Source organism: Taudactylus pleione, unplaced genomic scaffold (genome assembly GCF_031769625.1).
Source record: "Taudactylus pleione unplaced genomic scaffold, aTauple2 ptg000212l, whole genome shotgun sequence".
Lineage (NCBI taxonomy): Eukaryota > Metazoa > Chordata > Amphibia > Anura > Myobatrachidae > Taudactylus > Taudactylus pleione.
The window spans coordinates 8593036-8613360 of NW_028284614.1; the positions used below are offsets into that span (position 1 = coordinate 8593036).

General features: G+C 43.7%; 1 protein-coding gene across 3 annotated transcripts in view; it reads left to right on the plus strand.

Moving 5' to 3' along the window:
* PHF21B (PHD finger protein 21B) overlaps positions 1–20325 on the plus strand; it is a 114063-nt gene that overhangs the window by 42302 nt on the left and 51436 nt on the right. For 2 of the 3 annotated variants that reach the window (XM_088478298.1, XM_088478300.1), the window contains exon 2: positions 4788–5075. In XM_088478298.1, the coding sequence (XP_088334424.1) occupies positions 4788–5075 (288 nt within the window). The remainder of the gene's footprint in view (positions 1–4787; positions 5076–20325) is intronic. The other variant, XM_088478299.1, reaches the window with a different exon arrangement.

The window sequence follows — 20325 nt, forward strand, 5'->3', positions numbered from 1 at the left end:
TACACTATGTACAGCAGCACAGATTATTTTAGCTCACCCAGCTCCACGAGGTTGATTTGATTTAGCAGCGAACGGGGCGAAGTACAAAGGCAACTGGCAGAGTTGAGTACACAGCGCTATGGGGCTGCACACAAAACTCTGCGTTCGGATCTCCTGCAGCATACGGCGGGATGAGTCCACTCACGGCTAACTGAATAGACCCCCATGGGTTTTATAAGTTTAAAGTGGGAAGTTAAGTAATGATGTGAGGCTCCTGTCTAACTAATAATTTTGGTGTCAGTTGTGGTTTTATAGGGAACAAAGGGCCTGATTCAGACCCGCTCGCAAGCGGGTCGATGGTGGGCCAGTGCGCACGTGCGGCAAGTGCACTGCGCGTGCGCGAGCCCCGGAGCGAGCGCAAAAAGCACTCGCTCCGGCGCTCGCATCCAAAAGGGGCGGCTGTCGATGGTGATCGACCGCTCGCCCCGTTTGGTGGCTGGGCAAACAGAGGCGTTCCTGCAGGAACACCTGCCGTTTGTGGGCGGCCCTACTGACATCACTCATGATGTCAGTAGGTGGACTTCCTTGCTCTATTAGAGCAGGAAGTCCACTGGGGCTTGCGACCACGAGACCCTACCGCAAGGGTCTCGTCGCAAGCCCAATGGTCGCGATGGTCTTGACCAGCACGACCATCATCACCTGGCCGCTCGCAATAGCTGTGGGTGGTCACAGCTATGCGCACAAAAAAAAAAATAACGCCCTGATTCAGAGCGAGCGCTCTTTCAGAGCGTTCGGCTCTGAATCAGGCCCAGAGCTCATACTTACAGTACATCATATGAGATGCATTGTCTATATTAAACGTTTGGGGTATGACTGTAGTTTATGTTATGTTTATTGCTTTTAAATTCAACCCTTATTATTTTTGTGATATTTGGCAATAAGGACCAATTTAATAGATTTATATGATCATGCTACTGGTAAATAGTTAAATGTAATTATTTTTTTTTGTTGATTTAATATAGAAATGACTATGTATGGTGTAAATCGTAGTTTTTTTTTTTTCTTTATTTAGTAAATTGGCAGCAGAATAAAAAAAAAATAGAGACAAGTAGGGCAACTAAATAAGAAATATCTCTGTACCATACATGGCCGGCTGCCTCGGCTGTCCAGTGACTTGTCGTCAGCACTGGAATCTGTCCTAGATAATGCACTGAGCGCTCCATGATCCCCTCTGTAAGGTGCCTAGAGGAGCGAAGTGAGAGCTGTGAGATGGTGTTGGGCAGCTGCAGTAAGTAGCTCGGCATAGTTTGTTGTTCTAGTACTGTCGGGTCAGCATCTGTCCTGTATCTCTTGTCAGTGGATCTGTCAGAAGCTACAGTTTCAATTGTGAGCAAATATTTGGAATGTAGAATGACCCGGTAGTTAGGTTATAGGATGACGCCATATTGATTCAGCAGCCTACTAAAGTAGGGGTTTTAGGAGGTCATTATCACATTTATGTATGTTTTTGCCTTGTACATATTGTACTGTAATAATGATAATAATAGGTGTTGGAGAACACATTTTCCAATGCAAGTATGTTACACAAAAGGGTAAATCTGTTCATCGGGTTCATATAGACAGACAGACGGACCAGCTAGGCCTAATGGATGTGCTTCAGTTTCCCCATAACATACTTAACAGAACGCTCCTGAGATCAGAGGGAATAAAATTCCAGAACCAAAAAAACCCAATTCACCACGTCTGAGGAACGCAAGGGTCTAGCAGCTGAGATTTGTAGCATGCTCGCCTCCCCTCCTGGACTTGAAGGTCCAAGGGACGAGTGATGGAGGCGTGATAATGTAATTTGAGTTGTCATGCCCAGCCCCCCCCCCCCGCCCACTACACAGTGACATATCCTCTGTAAAATGCATGTAACTGAGAAACATGACCACTCTAAGCTCTAGTAATGTCATGTGTATTAGTTATAATAATAATAATAATTATGAAATATGTGACCTGCACTGCCCTTTAGTAACAACACCAATCAATAGTCCCCATGTCCATTTCCTCAAATACAGTTTGGTACTGGAATAAAGAATTTTGACAAAAACTGGACAGCTTAACGGGGATCTACCTAACTTCTAGGAAGGTCTCGCTGCCTCTGCTTGCAGAACTCATTGTACATTGTCTATAGGAGGTTCCGGGTCTGTCCCCATTTGTGTTATGGCACTACATTATCGGGGCTGTTATCATGTCCAGGGGACTCTAGCTATAGGTTAACATGTATATCACGTGTTCATCTATAAAGGGCAGCTCTTTAAACTTTTCCTTTTAAATAATCTTTTTCTCCTAATCTGGTTTCATTAAATAAATTCCCAGTATTATAGGGATTAAATCTTTTAATTAAGAAACAATCTGTCCATCCTCCACCACCCATTGGCATTCAGTCAGCAAGGATGTATATATGTATTACTGGCTATGCTGCTCTTACACCCCTTAGAACAGTGGTGTCAAACTCGGGCCCTTCAGCTTTTGTGGGACTACATATCCCAGCATACCCTGCCACAGTTTTAGCATGCCATAATAGCAAAACTGTGGCACTGCATGCTGGGATGTGTAGTTCCACTGCAGCTGGAGGGCACAAGTTTGATAACACTGCCTTAGAATATAGAACAGGGCATAGTATACAATAATACAAATGGGGAATAAATACAGAAATGTACATGAGGACACATATTGGTATGGGGGTATTAAACTGGCTGTGGGCAGAAGTATAGTGGGAGATTATGACTGAAACTCAAAGATTAAAGAGGTAGAGATAAAGAGCATTTAGCCCATGCCCAGTCTTGCATCCTGGCATCTCCAACCAGAAGGACTAGACTTCCTGAGAGTATACGTGGGCCAGACTGGGCTTCCAAATGTATGTTTGTGTCCTTCGATTCAGTGGAGTAGTTGCCTAAAGCAACCAATCGGCTTCTGTCGTTTTATTTAGAACAGTCCTTAAAATTATAGAATCTGATTGGTTGCTCTGGGAAACATCTCCATTTTTTAACACTCTCCAAGGTTTGATACATCTCCCCCTTAGTGAGAACACAAGTCCTGCTTTAAATAACCCTGGGTCACCTGAACTCTGGCTATACAGCCGTACTGGGCTGATGGTGACACCAGTTGAAAGCCACAACAACGTTGCCCAATAGAGGATGGAGCCTTTCATGACCATTTTATGTATTTTTGATTGTTTGGAGGGGTGTAAGGTTTGGTTGCCAGTGTTGCTCCTCAGCCCTGATTTGGGTGGAGAGTTGAGTGTTTCGAGCTGGGCGACCAGTAGGAAGAATACTAAGTACCGGAACATCCTGAATGAGCATTTTGGACAAGCCGTACTTTCGTAGCATGGACAGAATGCAGGGACCTGATTTTTGTTTTTGTCATCCCAAACCAGGAAGGAAGTTGAAAGAAAGGGGTGCGGGAATGCACACCTTTCTGGGGGTCTGCCAATGAGCGTACAGGCAGCAAAATAAGGAGCATAAAAAGAAGCACAATAAAATGTGGGCATTTTAATGAAATATGCTGTGTTATCTATCTATTGGGAACTGGCTGAAACGTGCTACTAGGTTTATCCTCTGCAGTCTTAACCCAACGTATAAAAAACCATCCAAATCCTCAGCAAAGCCAGAAGGGGACGAGGGATGGGGGGGGGGGGTCCTCCTTATTTTATATATAAATTTCAAAGGGATCCAGTAGTAATTTCTCACAATTCCTGAATTATAAGTCACAGCCAGGAAAGATTGCAGTCAGCCAGTGTGTAATCAGGCGTGCAGGTCTCCCGCTGCTGTGTACAGCCTGTGAAATATGCCCTGCACACCGTAATAATCATCTGCACTGCCCAAGTGCGGAGACCAAACCCGTGGGTCAGCAGACAAGAGGACAATCTCATAGACAATAAGGACGCAGGCCATACATTTCATACTAATTACATAGCGGCGTTCCACGGGAAAAAGCTTCATCTGACACATCTGCAAAAACTTCATTTATGTTGCCAAAAGAAAAGCACACACACAAATCCAATTATTAAATGTTTCTTTTTTCCCCGGTCCTGCATTTGACATTGTTTGTGAATAATGAATCCACCTAATCTAGTCTCCCATTCATTAAAGACAGTTTGCAAGACTTTGGTGACAAAACCAGCACAGCTTGGGTTTAAATGCTATTTTGCACCGTGGTTTATATCCAATGCATGAAAAAATGTTTCCCCCTCTCCCCCTAAAAATGTTCCAGAAATCCCCTAAGCTGCCTGTAACGGTTTTTGCCTGATTCGTCTCATCTATAAAACAGCCCTAAAACGAGATGGCAACGGGAATGTTCTTTATTTTTCCCAAATCACTGAGACCAAGAGGGGAAATGTATCTTCCTGGTTCCTGTCTTGTGTTCTCCATGGGCGCTCAGCTGGATTCGTACAGCAACAGGGAGCCTTGTAGTTAGCTGTAAGTGGAGCGATTTTCATGTAAAAGAATCAGTATGGCCACCTAAGTTAGCCCAGTTGGAGTCATTTCATCGGGAGGATGTGCGCTGTTTGTGCCCGCTCCCTTCTGTGTGGGACGAGCTGTCTGAATCAGTTCGCCTCTGTTCTGAGCATGCAAGCTTAATGCAAATAACACAGCCAGATGGTGCTCTGTGAATATTTGCAGCAGCAATGTCCCTTTTGTGCCTGTTGTAGTAGGTGGTGCAGGAGGGAGGTGCATGGAGATGGGTGGGTGGGCTCTGGGTTTGTGTCTGTAGCAATTTGAACTCAACACTTTTATTTTTCCCCCGTCTCTCTTGCCTGGTAGAAGCTGGCGGTCCGGAGCTGTCCTGTGGGGAGTGCCAAGCCCATCCCTCTCGTCAAGGCACCAAGCAGTCAGGGCATTGCCATCTCTGTCGTCCCGGCCAAAGCACCCGTCACTATGGTGACCGCACACCTCAATGGCCAGAAAACAGCTACGGCCTCGGCAGCATCAACCGCAAACAGCGCAGAACCCCCGCAGACCGCTCCAATCAACCTACAGACAACCAGCAGACTGGTGGGGGGCGCCTTAAACATGACAGCAAGGAGAGTATCCGAGATGCCCCATGCCCAGGTAGGCACCATCTTCAGCTAATGCTCGGATAAGCCATGAGGACTTTATAAGTGTTTGTTATTCACCTGGCGCTTACCTTCCCTGCCGATTCATCTTTGTACCTATCGGGGGGTTTATACGTTGGCAGGTTCAGTACCCCGCTTCCCGAAGATTTGGAAGACAACTGCTAGGAAGTGTGTATAATATTATTATGACTGTTTGTATAGCGCCACCTTTCATAGAAAACACATAAATATTAATGTATTTGTTTTATTGACATTTTAATTGTGTTTTAGAGGTAAAAAGTCGATAAACTTTATTGCCATGAGACATTTTTATAACTATTTCACATCTTTGTGTCAGCAACTTCCTTATTGCAAACTTAGGGTACAGAGAAAAATAGATTTCCACATCTGAGATGGGGATTTCAATTGTTGTTTGGGCGTCCGACGTAGCTATTCAGTTGTTGCTCTAATCAGAAGTGAGTGCCAACGGGCGCCCAGATTTCTGCTGGGATAGTCAAGAGGTGGCTAGCAGAAATCTGTGAAAAGTCGTCCATTTGGGCGCCCTACATAGCATTTTAGACGAGCGATAACTGTGTCACTCGCGCCCCATCAGAGCAACAATTGAATAGCCCCGTTGGGCGCCCATTACTAACGAGCACCCCCAAAAAATAATTGAATTCTACCCTAAGAGCATGGAGTGTAATATGAGATTATAGCTGTTTGGAGAGTTTGTAATCCAGATATGATGACGCTTTAGAGGTATATTTACTAAAGATCTGTTTTGCTCTTTAATAAAAATACCCGTAATGCTTAAAAAAAACAAATCAAAAATGGTCTGTCTGTAAATGTGTGATGTAGATCGATTTTGATTGAGTTTATATCGATGTTGATCAATTTTAAATATTAAATTTGACCTTTATTAAGTATACCCCTTCACAGTTAATTTGAGAGGTGCTTCCAAACAATTCACTGAATACAGAATTACAAGGGGCAATGTATGTAAAGAATGCAGTCATTTTAAATGTGCTTTAGTGTGTGTGTGTGTGTGTGTGTGTGTGTGTGTGTGTGTGTGTGTGTGTGTGTGTGTGTGTGTGTGTGTGTGAATATATATATATATATATGTGTGTGTGTGTATATATATATAATATATATTATTTATATATATATATATATCATTTATTTATTTTTCCTTCAGTGTTTAAATGATTTGCTTCATTTATTATTCAGTTTGTTTTACATTGTCTTGGATTAATTAATTTTCCTCTTGATTCAGCACTCTTGCTCTATGCATTAAACATTTACATACTGTGCGGCCACCAGGGGTCACATTGTACAATCACAGCCCCTCAATTATAACATGTAGAGTGTGATCTATTTTATTCTGTTCTTATTACGAGGGCTTCTATCTCTTCCCGGTATCTTAGTGTGACTAGTTGTGCTTACACAAGCCTTTCAGCCATCAGCTAGTAGTTGCATTTTGCACCATCTGGTAGTTAATGGCTATCATTATAACAGAGCCCTAGACCAGATAGTGAAATTGGAATCCCAAATAAGAATGGCTCCTATTGATTGATTTACATGATTTATATTGCATGGATTTCTGAAGGTTTACAGCATATGAAATAAGAACGCTGCCATATTACTTATATATAAGAATTCATGTGATTCCTTTCGGAAAATCATTTTTATTTGAATTTTTGCCGAATATTAAGTTTGCAGTGAGAGTAACCCGTTTTGTGAAATCACCAGTGACCTTGTCTTGTGCATCACGTTACCTGGAAATACGGGACGGATTACTTCTCTTCATTAGCGTTTTGTACATTTAATAATTCACGGCCGGTTTTCCTTGTTTTGATGCTTGCGGCACAAATGACACGGCTGGGGAGAGCATGGGGGAGAGTGTCGGGAAGACGCGAGGCGTTGACATCCCAGATTGCTGAACGACTCACTGGAGCACGGACGGATTCTGAATGTTAAGCACAGACCCAGTGATTCACGTTTTTTTTTTTTTTTTTTGGCCGTGGTTCATCAAATCCATATTTTTAGGGTCCTGCCAAATAGAAAATCCTGTGCAAGTGTTTCCGAGCAGATTGCAGGACGATAAAATGTAGCATAGAACAAGGCTATTTAATTAAACTAGCAATTAGCAAATGTTACCAACTTCTTCCAAATGCCTTTGTGCTTCTAGCTTAGAACGCTGCGTGCTTGTTTTCAGCAGGGACGTAGCACTGCTTAGCTTAGCTCATTGTATTTGATAAAGACTGGACAGAGAGATCAGAATGACATAAAAATGTTGTATGTATTCAAATGTTGTGCGTCGCTGCTCGTCGTTCCGTCGACGACCGACCTTTCCATTAAAACTTTTCCGTCGTAGAGAAAACCCATTAACGATATTGGGAATAGCAGACACGATACTTGTAAACGAGCTTCCCTTGCTGCAGCGTAATATTCACGATGTATAATGTAATGATCAAGATGGATTCATGCAATGAGATTAAAACCTTCAGACTTCTTTTTAGGCTGCGCAGAAAACAAGGCCACTTCCAGCTGCTATAGAGGTTCTGTGTAACAGACAAGACAGCACTTAATTACGAGCTTTTCATTAACATGACTAATGACATTTGAAGTCAATATTCTCTCGGCATCCGAGCATCAGTTTCCTCTATTGTGCCGTACAGGGGACTGAAAGTGCAGAGGAAGCTCCGCGTTTAACTCTTTCCTTGCCCAATGGGCCGTCCGCCCAGCGCTGGGCCACAGGCCTTCTTGCAAGCACTCCCGGCACAAACATTGTTAAGTTCCAGTAAGAAGCGACTCGATAATCACATAGAGGAAGTGATGCCTATTCTTAACATGCTGACATAGAGAGATCTCATCCTTTCATAGAGTCTGACCCTACCCCCCCCCTTCCCCGTAGCAGCTGCAAGGATATTGAATGGGAGAAATCCACCTTAGCTGTCTCTGCCGATAAGGGAGGAAATGATCTATTGTTAATGAAAAAAATGAGAAGTGGGATTTTGCTGCGCTATGTACCAAAATTTCCAAAATGTAATCGCTCAGACAGAAACTGTATTTTCGGGCACACTTAACATATGTAGTTATTTTATGTGTGCTGCTTGTCTGTATACGAGGCATCGGGGTGAATTATTTTACACTGCACAGTTCTGTTTTTCCTATATTTTTACTGTTCATCTGACTTTGTACGTATTGGACGATGTCTAAGAACATGAATTATGACGTTATGTCCATGTTATAAAATGCTGCAGGGTGTTTCACTCGCTATTGGCCCCAAAGTTTTTCCTTGACGTAATTTAGTGAAATGTGACATAGACCTTGGTCTGTGAGAAACAGGAGGAGGTGATGGCAAGTGCTGACAGTGTTCGCCATTAGCATCCAGGCCAGCTGTACACGCAGGCGCGTGACTTTATAGCGAGTGAGACACCCTGTATCTTGAAGTGCAGCTAAAAATAAAATCTGAGAGTCTGTTGGTAAATGGGCAGTGGCATCATGGATTTTGGGCTTTTTTAAAGAAACATTGAGCTTCGCTTTAGCCGTTAGGGGGTGTGGCCTGGGCGCATTAGGGGTGTGGCCTGATTGTCCCGACTTTATTTAGTATATTAGTGTTTGGTTTGGCACTGAACAATTAGCTTTATTCATATCCACACCTGCTTTACTATATGATGCACTATAAATATATATATATACATATATATATATATATATATGTTCCGGACTGTAGATAGACATTAATTAAGTAAGATAGATAGAAAATGTCTAGATAGACACCAGATGTTAAACAGCCAATAGTTCGACAGGGACAAATAGTTGACACGGTCAAAAGGTTGACACAAAAATGGTCGACACATTAATTTTTTTTTTTTTTTTTTAGGGATAGGCATTAGAGGGACGGTTAGGGTCAGGCACCTTCCCCGATGGTTAGGGTTAGGCACCAGGAGGAAGGGTTACGGTGACGATTAGGGGTCGAAAATAAAAAAAAATCATGTGTTGGCCAAATTTTATGTCTACCTTTGACACTTCACCCTTCTTACATGTCGACCTTTAGTGTGTCGACTTTTAGTCCCTATCAACCTTTTGTACATGTTGATTTATTGTCTGTCTAATGGTGCGTACACACAGAGCGATCAGCCAGCGATACGTAGGGCCGGCAACAGAAATCTTGGGGTCCGGTACACTGATGTCTCTGGGGGCCCCACCTTCTCACCACCAGCCCCTACCTCGCTCCCACACATAACTCCCCTACATGTGTGATATGTGAAAAATGATAATGATATGCAAGCCTTTAAATAAACTAAAAATACACTTACCACACTGTCACTGATGATGCAGGCAGGTCTTGACCACAGTGCTGTAGATTCCTCGGGGTAGGAGGGTTGTGTCTGTAGCCAGCCATCCTTAGTCTTCAGCCCCTCATAACCTTCTTCATCCTCAAACCCTCATCACCATGCTCAGCCCAAAAGTCCCTTATCAACTTCCCCAGCCTTCAGCCCCCTTCACCATCCTCAGACCACCATCACCTTTCCCAGCCCTCAGCCCCCTTCACCTTCCCCAGTATCCTTCAACTTTCCCAGCATCCTTCAACTTTCCCAGCTCATAGCCCTCTTCACCTTTCCCAGCCCTCAGTCCCGAAACCCCCTCACCTTCCATAGCCGCTGCCCCCAGCCCCTTTCTCCGCACCCAGCCCCAAACCCCCTCACCTTCCATAGCCACTGCCCCCAGCCCATTCCTCCGCAACCAGCTCCAGTCCACTCTGAAGGTGATCTCCACTTCCGTGCCTGACAGCAGGGATGATGTCTCAGGATGAACATGACATTTTGAGTATGCAACGCAGCGGTGTAACGTCATAGGTCACGCTGCCGCGTTGCATACTGAAAAGGTCATGTCCAGCCCGGGACATGTCTGAGCTACACGCAAGTTGAGCCCAGCGCTGCCCGGGCCAGACTTCAAAAGACTACAGGGGTGTAACTAGAACTGTTTGGGCCCCATAGCAACATTTTTAAGGGCCCCCCCTCTAACTTAGGTCTTACACAATGCCCACAGTAGTAGTTCCCCTAAAACACTAAATGCCCACTGTAATGGTGCCCCTTATGCAATGCCCACTGTAATGGTGTCCCTTACGCAGTGCTCCCTGTAGTAATGCCCCCTGTAGTAGTTCCCCCAGTAGTAAGGCCCCTGTAGTGCCCACAGTAGTAAGGCCCCTGTAGCGCCCTCATATGATGCCACCAGTAGTAAGGCCACTGTAGTGCCTTCATATGATGCCCCCAGTAGTAAGGCCCGTGTAATGCCCCCAGTAGTAAGCCCTCCCTGTGCACACACATACACAGAAAAAAAAACCCCAATACTTACCTTAAACCCCGCTCCAGTGCCTGCTGCCATCCGTCCCCGGCACCTGCTCCTTGAAACAAAGAGAGTGACGTCATGACGTCACTCCCATAGTGCACTGCGGGACCCGGAAGCCGGAGCTCAGGAGTGAGCTCCGTCCTCCGGCTACCGCTGCCGCTGGGGGGGAGAGATGAGAGAAGGAGCGGGGCGCCCGCTGGTAACACACTCTTAGCGGGCACCCGGCAAATGGAGGATACAGGGGGTGCGATCGCTGGGCCGGCGGCCCCATAGCAACCACACCCCCTGCACCCTCCGTATTTACGCCACTGGGTGGATATATGGGTACCGGCGGCTGGAATACTGAGTCTGCTGTCCATGGCCTCGCTTTGTGCCCGTCTTGGCCTCGGGACCCCACTAGACCTCGGGGCCCAGTACAGGTGTATCCGTAGTCCTCCCCCCCCCCCCTCTTGTCGCCAGGCCTGGCGATATGATATCGCTGGCTGATTGTCCTGTACCCTCCCTGGTGTGCTGGATGATCGATATCGCCACACCACCAATTCACCAATGACTGTAGCGACACACAATCAACGATCGGGGGTCCCTATAGTAATCTACTCAATATCAAGCAGGTTGGCCAGCATGCACGGCCGATGGACGATATCATCCATACATGCCTGCGTATCGCTGGTCAATTTGAAGAATAATGATATGAACGATATCATTATCATTCAAATCGTGCATTTAAATCGCCTCGTGTGTACGCACCATAACATCTGGTGTCTATCTAATTACTGTCTATCTCTTATACCACACCATATATATGAGACGTTTCCTTTGAGGAAATCAGACGAAACGCGTTGGGCGCTCCATGTCCTTGCCTTGCATGAACTTGCCTAAGCATTTCAAATAAGATAAGCATCCAGCACTTTGCTATTTATATATTTGCTCTACTTTGCATGATATATGTATACTATAAAATTTATATTTTAATAAATGTTTTGGTATAAATTTGCTCTTTGTGTTTTTTGCATTTAAAAAATATTTTTTTCTGTATTTATAGAATAAAAACTTTTGTTTATTGGCCAAAGAAAATTATTATTTTTTATATTTAAAATCATTTTTTATTGGTCTAAGCGGAAATAAAGGGATTGTGACCTAGTCTTCTTACAGTATAAGAGATCGATTTTGTGATGACATTGTATGGACATAGGTTTACACAAAGAATTACTTTGCACAATTGCACTGACACTTTATTGCACTTTTTTATACAAGTTGTTCACAAGAATACACAAATGTTATAATGTTATCAGTAAGTCAAGATATTTACACTACTGTATTATACAGGATTTTTTTATAAACGTGTTTAACTACCTCCTATATTAATTTATTATCTCGGCACTATTGTCGCTGCACATCAAGTCTACCACATATAAAATATATATATATATATATATATATATATATAATAACAAAGTCAGAAATCCACTGCACTCGCCACTTCTAGATTTGGGGTGCAGACCTGCACTCGCCATTCCCAGGACTGGGGTGCAAGTGGCCTGTGACCACATTGCTTAAATAAATAAAAACAGAAAACCCAGCACTCACCATGTTTAAACACCCACAATGATGTATAAATAAGTAAATAAATAATGGGGATTTGGTTGGGGTCCCGTGATGTGGGCTGCGGGCTTAAATGCATTGATCAATCCATGAACCAAATCCCCATTATTTATTTACTTATTTATACATCATTGTGGGTGTTTAAACATGGTGAGTGCTGGGTTTTCTGTTTTTATTTATTTAAGCAATGTGGTCACAGGCCACTTGCACCCCAGTCCTGGGAATGGCGAGTGCAGGTCTGCACCCCAAATCTAGGAGTGGCGAGTGCAGTGGATTTCTGACTTTGTTTTATGCGGTTAATTTTTATTAACCTTTTGTGATCATAGCTTTCTCATGCACCCCATGTGCAAACTCGTTTATATTAACCTGTGTCAGCTGTCTTTTTGGTAGTGTGATAGAAGCTATGTTAGGTGACTGCCTTACCTTTAAAAGCCATTAGCTGGCAGGTGAGCTTTAAACCAGGTAACATTTTTTCAGTCTAAACTATATGATAGCAGCTACCAGGTTTCCATCAGTGTGACGGATAGTGTAGGACCTGCAGAAAGTGGGGTCCCGTGATGTGGGCTGCGGGCTTAAATGCATTGATCAATCCATGAACCAAATCCCCATTATTTATTTACTTATTTATACATCATTGTGGGTGTTTAAACATGGTGAGTGCTGGGTTTTCTGTTTTTATTTTTATATATATATATATATATATATATATTTATTTATTTTACATCTTTTGTCAAATGTATTTATTGAGAATTTTCAAATAATGCAAAGAAGAAACCAAAATCAACATAAAAGTGATCATGCAAATCACAGAGGGACAATGAAAATCAAAGCATCAGGGGGTTCAGTATCATTAATAAGGAATATAGGATAACCAATTGGCAATATGTTTCACTAGCAAATGAACGAGGGCATGTGTGTTAAACCACATAAATTCCATCAGTTTGTAGATAACGTCTCACTGTAACTTAACCATTGATCACAAAGTAAAATAAAGCTTAGTTAAAGATACAGAGGGGGGGGGGAGGAAAACTGATATCCAAATATCCAACATACACATAAACTTTCTTAAGTAAATCTGAGTCTTGCAGTTATACTTAGCAAAACCCCTATGTATTCTACTATCTGAGAAAGGGATTCAAGAATATGTCGAAGGTGTTGCAGCATCAGGATGAGGTAAGGTCTAAATCATTGATTAGAACGTACTCCTGGAATATAATAGATCAGCCGTCCTTAATTTCCAAAAGATCTCTTAGAGCCGTATTCATTTTGAGCCGAACCACGATACTTTTTCGCCTCCCGGACTTTTTGCCTACTTTGCCTGTTCTGTAGGCGGAAAAGTATCGTGCGCGTGCCCGCTTTACCCCGTATTCAATTTGAAAGTACGTGAAAAAAGGACCCGGCGAAACTTGAACAGGCGGAAAGTACTGTCAAATTTGGGGAAATCAGCCTGACACCCCCCAAACGATGCTCTGATATGGGGGTTCCCTATGGTACCCCCCGATTTGGCTTGCTGAAGGTATTTGGCATTTTTAAACGGGCTCAATAGTTGCTAAATAGTGTTTTTCTATAAGTGGTGCAGAATAGTATTCAGGAGTATTTTTTGCAAAAAATAACTTATCCCAGCAAATATGAAAATGGGGGTCAGCATATTTAAAAGTTGCTAAAGTGAAGTTGATAAAAATCGTGAAAAATCCACCTTCCGCAAGCCCCTGCAATCAAAAAAACACTTGGGCCATACTTGGGGACCCTCCCAGAGTCAAGTTCGCTAGTTTTTAACTTTGTACCCCAACATTTTTTTTTTCGGCCCCTTTTTCAAAGAAATTTTTTGGGGTGTCCTTAAGTGTTTTTTTTTTTTTTTTACACAGTTTACCTTTGGGGGACTGTCTGAAGGCTGCAGGGGGGTTCCCGCAATGTTGCACCCCAAAACCCCAATTTTCCACTTTTTTCCGCCTGTTATTCATAGGCGAAACTTTTTCGCCTAGTACATTGCATTGACTTTCCGCCTAGGCGAAAAGTCTTTCAAATTGAATACGGGGTTAAAGCAAAACAGGCAAAAATGACGTCATCAGCGATAAAGTATCGCGGATCCGGACTTTTCGCCTCGGATTGAATACAGACCTATGACTGGTTTTGTAGGTCTAAATTTGTTGATGTCAAGTAGGGGCCCCCCTTGCCTATAAAAGTGTGGGGGCTCGACTCAACAGTTGAAAAGATGTCATAATTATCAAAGCACATATATCTCAGCAGTAGTGCTTCCACTTCTCTTAATGAAGGGGATTTGGAGCTGATCCAATTGTTATGGATCGATTTCTTTGCTACTGTTCTGTTACTATCATGGTTAACATGGGTAATAGGGATTTTTCCTGTGTTAAGATGCCAGGCTTCAAAATTTGCAAACAATAACGGTATAGGATGTAGGTGTACGTTCAGGGAGAATGTGTGATTAATGAAGTATACAACCTTAAACCAAAACTTTTGGATACGTCCACAGGCCCAGAAGTTATGGAAGAATGTCGCCCAGGTAGATTTACATGTGCGGCACCGCCCATCTTCATCAGAGACAAACTGGCTACGTTGCCCCTGAGACACATATGCCCTGTATAGGGTTTTGACATGAACCTCTTGTAATCTAGAAGAGCGCAGTATGTTCAGGGTTGAATGGTAATGTTGGAATAATTAATTGTCCTGTAGTAATAAAGGAATGTCTTCCATAAGCCTGTGGTGGGGTTTCACCACCTGCAGTGGTTGTAATTTTATGGCTTGTGTGTGTGTGTGTGTGTGTGTATCTGTATATATGTGTGTGTGTGTGTATATATATATATATATATATATATACAGTGCCTTGCAGAAGTATTCACCCCCCTTGGCTTTTTACCTTTATTTGTTACATTACAACCTGTAATTTATTTATTTTTTTTCATCTGAATTTTATGTGATGGATCGTCACAAAATAGTCTAATTTGATGAAGTGAAATGAGAAAAATATATCTAAAAAAAAAAGAATCTTATAAATAAAATTCTGAAAATTGGCATGTGCATATGTAATCACCCCCTTTGCTATGAAGCCCCTCAAAAGTTCTGGTGCAACCAGTTACCTTCAGAAGTCACATAATTAGTGAAATAAAGTTCACCTGTGTGAAATCTAAGTGTCACATGATCTGTCAGTATAAAGACACCTTTTCTGAAAGGCCCCAGAGGCTGCAACACCACTAAGCAGGAGGCATCACACCATGAAGACCAAGGAGCTCTCCAAACAAGTCGGGGACTAAGTTGTTGAGAAGTACAATTCTGGGTCGGGTTATAAAAAAAAATATCCAAATCTTTGATATAAACAACAATTATCAGTTGTATAAAAGCAATGCATATAGCCAGTATAACTGGGTAGCAATAGTTAAAAATACTAAAAATTATATAGCATATACCAACTATAAAGCACAAAAAAGTCAATGTACAATTGGAAGTAAAAAATTTCCAGAATCTCCAGCAGTATAGTTCAATGGGTAAACATAGATCCCAAACTTTTTGTACACCAGTGATTTGTTGTTTGTTACATGTATCCAACCAATGAAAGATTGAATACAAGATAAAGGTCCAGTATCCGTAGAAAGATGTTTGTAACTTTATAAAGTTAATTAATAGTCACCAGCTCAGTTGGGAATCCTAATGGCAAGATTCAGCTTGTTGCCGCTTACTCACCGGCTTACTCATAAAAAAGCAAGACGGGTATTTCTCGCAGTGCCAGTTTATCCAGAGAGATTGTTGTCAAGAGCTGCGCTTATCTGCACTCTATAGCCGGCGTACTCACAGTCTCCGTCCGGCTGTGGTGGGCAAGATCACTCGTCCCAGGCTTACAGCTCAGCTGTTGAATCCAGCTCCACTCGTGCCGCGGTCTCTATAATCTCTACCCACCAATAACCCACGGATTGGATATGACCATTAGTCCATCAACTGGTGCAAAAAGGAAATATGTATATATAGCTCGTATAAATACTCCAGATCCTTAACGCGTTTCTCCGTTCTTTTGATTATAACAGTTTTGCCTTGAGGAATGGGCAAAAATCCCAGGGGCAAGGTGTGGCAAGCTCATAGAGACTTATCCAAAGCGACTTGCAGCTGCAATTGCCGCAAAAGGTGGCTCCAGAAAGTACTGACTTTAGGGGGGTGAATAGTTATGCACGCTGCCATTGTCTTCTTGTGAACTATGTATATGTGTCTAAAATGTGTATATAATTAGTTTTGCTACTGTAGCTTTGTGCATTATAATTTTGAATAAGTACATATAGACACGCATATATATTTATTTAGCAGAAGACTATTTCTCATTGCATGTGATGTATGTCCATTCTTTATAGTCTGTTTATAAAGGGAGCTGGTATTGGATGATAGATACATTTGTGGTTGTAGCCAGGGTGGATGTTATCTCAGGACGCACATCCACTTGCCGATTTCTAAGAGCGATTGAACGATAATGATATCGTTATCGTTCAATCGCTCATGAATCGGGCACATTAATGTCGGAGATGACCAGCGATGCGCGCTCCCGCTGGTCGTCTCCGAGATCAATCATCGCCCGAACATGCTGGACATCCTGACGATAACATCAGGTTGAGCATGTTAGGGGATGATGGATGTGCCTACACTGAACGACTGAACGCTCCGTGTAGGAACAGCACAGACTGTGAAACGATGACACGATTACAATGTTGTAATCGTGCAGTCGTTTCAAAGTCTGCTAGTGGACGTGCCCCCTAATAGGAGAAGTGAGAAATGCTTTTACTAAAGCTTTGGAAGGATGAGATATTTCTATACATAGAATAAAGAAGCACTTACCGAAAATCTCAGTTTTAAAAAAAAAAAACGAATGCAGGAAATGACGGTCTTTGGAGGAAAGCCAGTCATCTTTGTTGAATTTATTTTTGTAAAACTATTTTCATTAATAAGAGTGATGGCATTTCCTCATATTCAGGTTTCATGGTCTTATTGTAGCTTTTTGCAGATCTAAAGCTGTATTAGGTCATTTCTAGCAGTCCCTTTTATGCCGGGTACACACTAAGCGATATGCCGTCCGATCCACCGAATCGGAGCGACATATCTGGCCAGTGTGTACCCGCTATGTTGCTGACCACGTGCTTCAGCGACGTCGCCTGTAGGGCCTGCATACATATCGTTAGCGAGGGCCACTCCGCTGAATGCGACTTTTCTTTTTCGCTATCGGCAAGTGTGTACGTACTTGCCGATGCCGGGTCCCGTGGCTAATGAGGTCGGTACACACTAGACATCGTCTAGTGTGTACCGGCCTTTCGGATTGTCATGTAAGGCCTAAGATAAGTTCAGTTTGTACATTATAGAACCCAAACAAGTTACGTCTGCAGTGCAGAGATATTCTGCAGAGCTTTGGGTAGAGCATTTCTGTCACTCACATCAGCCCCTGCACCAGTGGAGCTTACAATCTATGGCCCTCATTCAGAGCCGTTCGCTATTTGTGGTCGCTCGTTTAAAAACAAGGGGTGGCTATTCAAATGATCCGTACGCACATTGTAGTCTGTTCACACCTCTAAGTCTGAACGAGCGAGCAAAACATACGCTCGTTTATTTGTTAAAAACGCCCCCTGGCCGCTCGCATCCTACGTCATGTCCGCTATTTATTAGATTAATCGAGTACATCGACCAGCGTATGAACTGCTCGCTATTCTTGTGGTTGGTGTTTGCTACCACAAATTTGCGAGCAGTTCTGGCTATAAAATAACCCAGTGACGTGGTCACTGACGCTGCTGTTTTAAATATGCACACCCATAAAACGCCCGTTTTGACCTTTAAGCACGCCTGCGTTCGGATCTCCACTCCCCATTTTCAAGCACCTTCCCCTGTTACCACCCACATACGCCTCATTCTGTCACTCAAAATAGCAGGCACTCGCTATATTGCGTACCAACGATTTTCGGCCGCACTGACTGGTTCGCGCATGCGTACTAAAAACCGTACGCATGCGCAGATGTGCAAACATCGCTCGGAACGAGCGTACTGCCGCTAACGAGCGGCTCTGAATGAGGGCCTATATTCCCTACCACATGGACATTTTTTTTTGTGTCAGAATCCAATTAGCCTTCCAGTATGTTTTTGAAATGTGGAAGGAAACCAGAGCACTTCCAGGACGTGAGAGAATATAAACTCCACAGTGCCCTGGTTGAACTCATGACCTAAGTGCTGTGAGGCAGTATTGCTGACCACTACGCCACCGTGCTGTTCATGCAGTTTGATGTGACACAGCAACACATTAACACTGTTGTTTCTAAATCAGTCCAGTTATTTACTAACCATGAGTGATTTACGAGTAGATTTTGTTACTTACAGATACTTGACATAGGGCCTGATTCAGAGCCACTCGTAAGCGGCAGCTCGTTCGCTCCGAGCGATGTTTGCCCAACTGCGCATGCGTACGGATCGTTATACGCATGCACGAACGAGTCAGTGCGGCCGAAATTCATGTGCTCGCAAAATAGCGAATGCCTGCTAATTTGAGTGACAGAATGAGGCGTATGTGGGTGGTAACAGAGGAAGGTGCTTGAAAACGGGGAGTGATCCGATCACAGGCGTGCTTAAAGGTCAAAACGGGCGTTTTATGGGTGTGCATATTTAAAACAGCAGCGTCATTGACCACGTCACTGGGTTTTTTTTAAGCCAGAACTGCTTGCAAAATTGTGGTAGCAAAAACCAACCACAAGAATAGCGAGCAGTTCATACCCTGTTCGATGTACTCGATTAATCTTTTAAATAGCGGACATGACATAGGATGCGAGCGGCCAGGGGGCGTAGTTTCCCAAAAAACGACCGCAAGTTTTGTACGCTCGTTCAGACCTAGAGGCGTGAACAGACCACAAACAGCGAACGGTTCATTTGAATAGCCACCCCTTTTTTCTGGACGAGCGAGCGCAAATAGCGTCCGGCTCTGAATCAGGCCCATAATCAGCCGGTTATAGTTACATTCATACTGCCCGGTGCCCCACCATCCGATAGTCTCATTTCTTACGATGGACCCGTCACAGCTTTGCCTGCCCGACATATTCACATCTCCCTGATTTTTTTTTACACCCATCTTCCACTGCCCCAGTGTACACCATTCTGTTGTTTTTTTCTCAGTAGTTCAGTTATATCACAAGTTCTCAAACTCTGTCCTCAGGAACCCAAACGGTGCATGTTTTCCAGGTCTCCTCACAGAATCACAAGTGAAATAATTGGCTCCGACTGTGGATCTTTTAAAATGTGTCAGTGAGTAATGACTACACCTGTGCACCTGCTGGGTGACCTGGAAAATGTGACCTGTTTGGGGTCCTGAGAGATGAGGACCTGATTCAGACCCGGACGCTAAGAAGTGTTTGCTCGTAGCTGGACGATTTTCGCATTCTGTGCATGGGTATGCATCGCAGTGCGCAAAAGCTCGGGAAGCGGTTGCTCGCTGTGCATAGACTGCCCAGCAGAGTGAGTGACAGGAGAAGCCATTTCTGGGTGGCGACAGGGGCTTGACAATATAAACGGGGGAGTGGAGGTGCGAACGCAGGCGTGCCTGAGCATCGTAACGCCGTTTCAGAGGCATGCCTAATAAACAGGCAGCGTCATAGTACACGTCACCTGGTTGTATTTCACACTGAAGTGATTGCAGTGCTTGCGTCAGGGTATAATCAACCTCAAGTGCTGCGATCGCATCCGATGGCCCTCGATGTACCGATGGTTGCATACACTTCCTGGAGATGACGTGCGCAAGTGGGCATCTTAAGATAGGCTGGTGGGCGTCTGAATACACAAAGTGATCGCACGCCAAGACATAGTGGGCGTGCTTATGCCTTGCCATGCGATTGCCTGCCTTGCTGTGAGTGCGCTAAATTTGCATACACTGGGTGCGAGCATATGCATCTAGCGAGCGGGTGTGAATGAGCTTCTTAGTTTGAGAACCACTGAGTTATATTATTGGATGCCTTGCTTGATGTCCTAATTGGAGGAGGGAAAAAAAGTGCCTTTAAACCTGGGGGGTACACACCATACAATGGTGCGACCCAGTGATGCGGTAACTATACATCGTATGCCCCGTACACACTGCACGATACGTTGTATGACGGCGCAATGTATCGTATACACCGCGTCACTGTATTATGCGCGGACTCACTGACTGAGCATCCTAGCAAAGGGCCCCCTTGTGATCCAATAATATCACCTGGCACCTGTGATAAAGCCTTTGCAGTTTATCTAGTCTTCATTCTAGCACCCTGCACCTGTCACAGCCCTTGCAGTTCCTCTTTCCTGCCTGAGGTGTCACT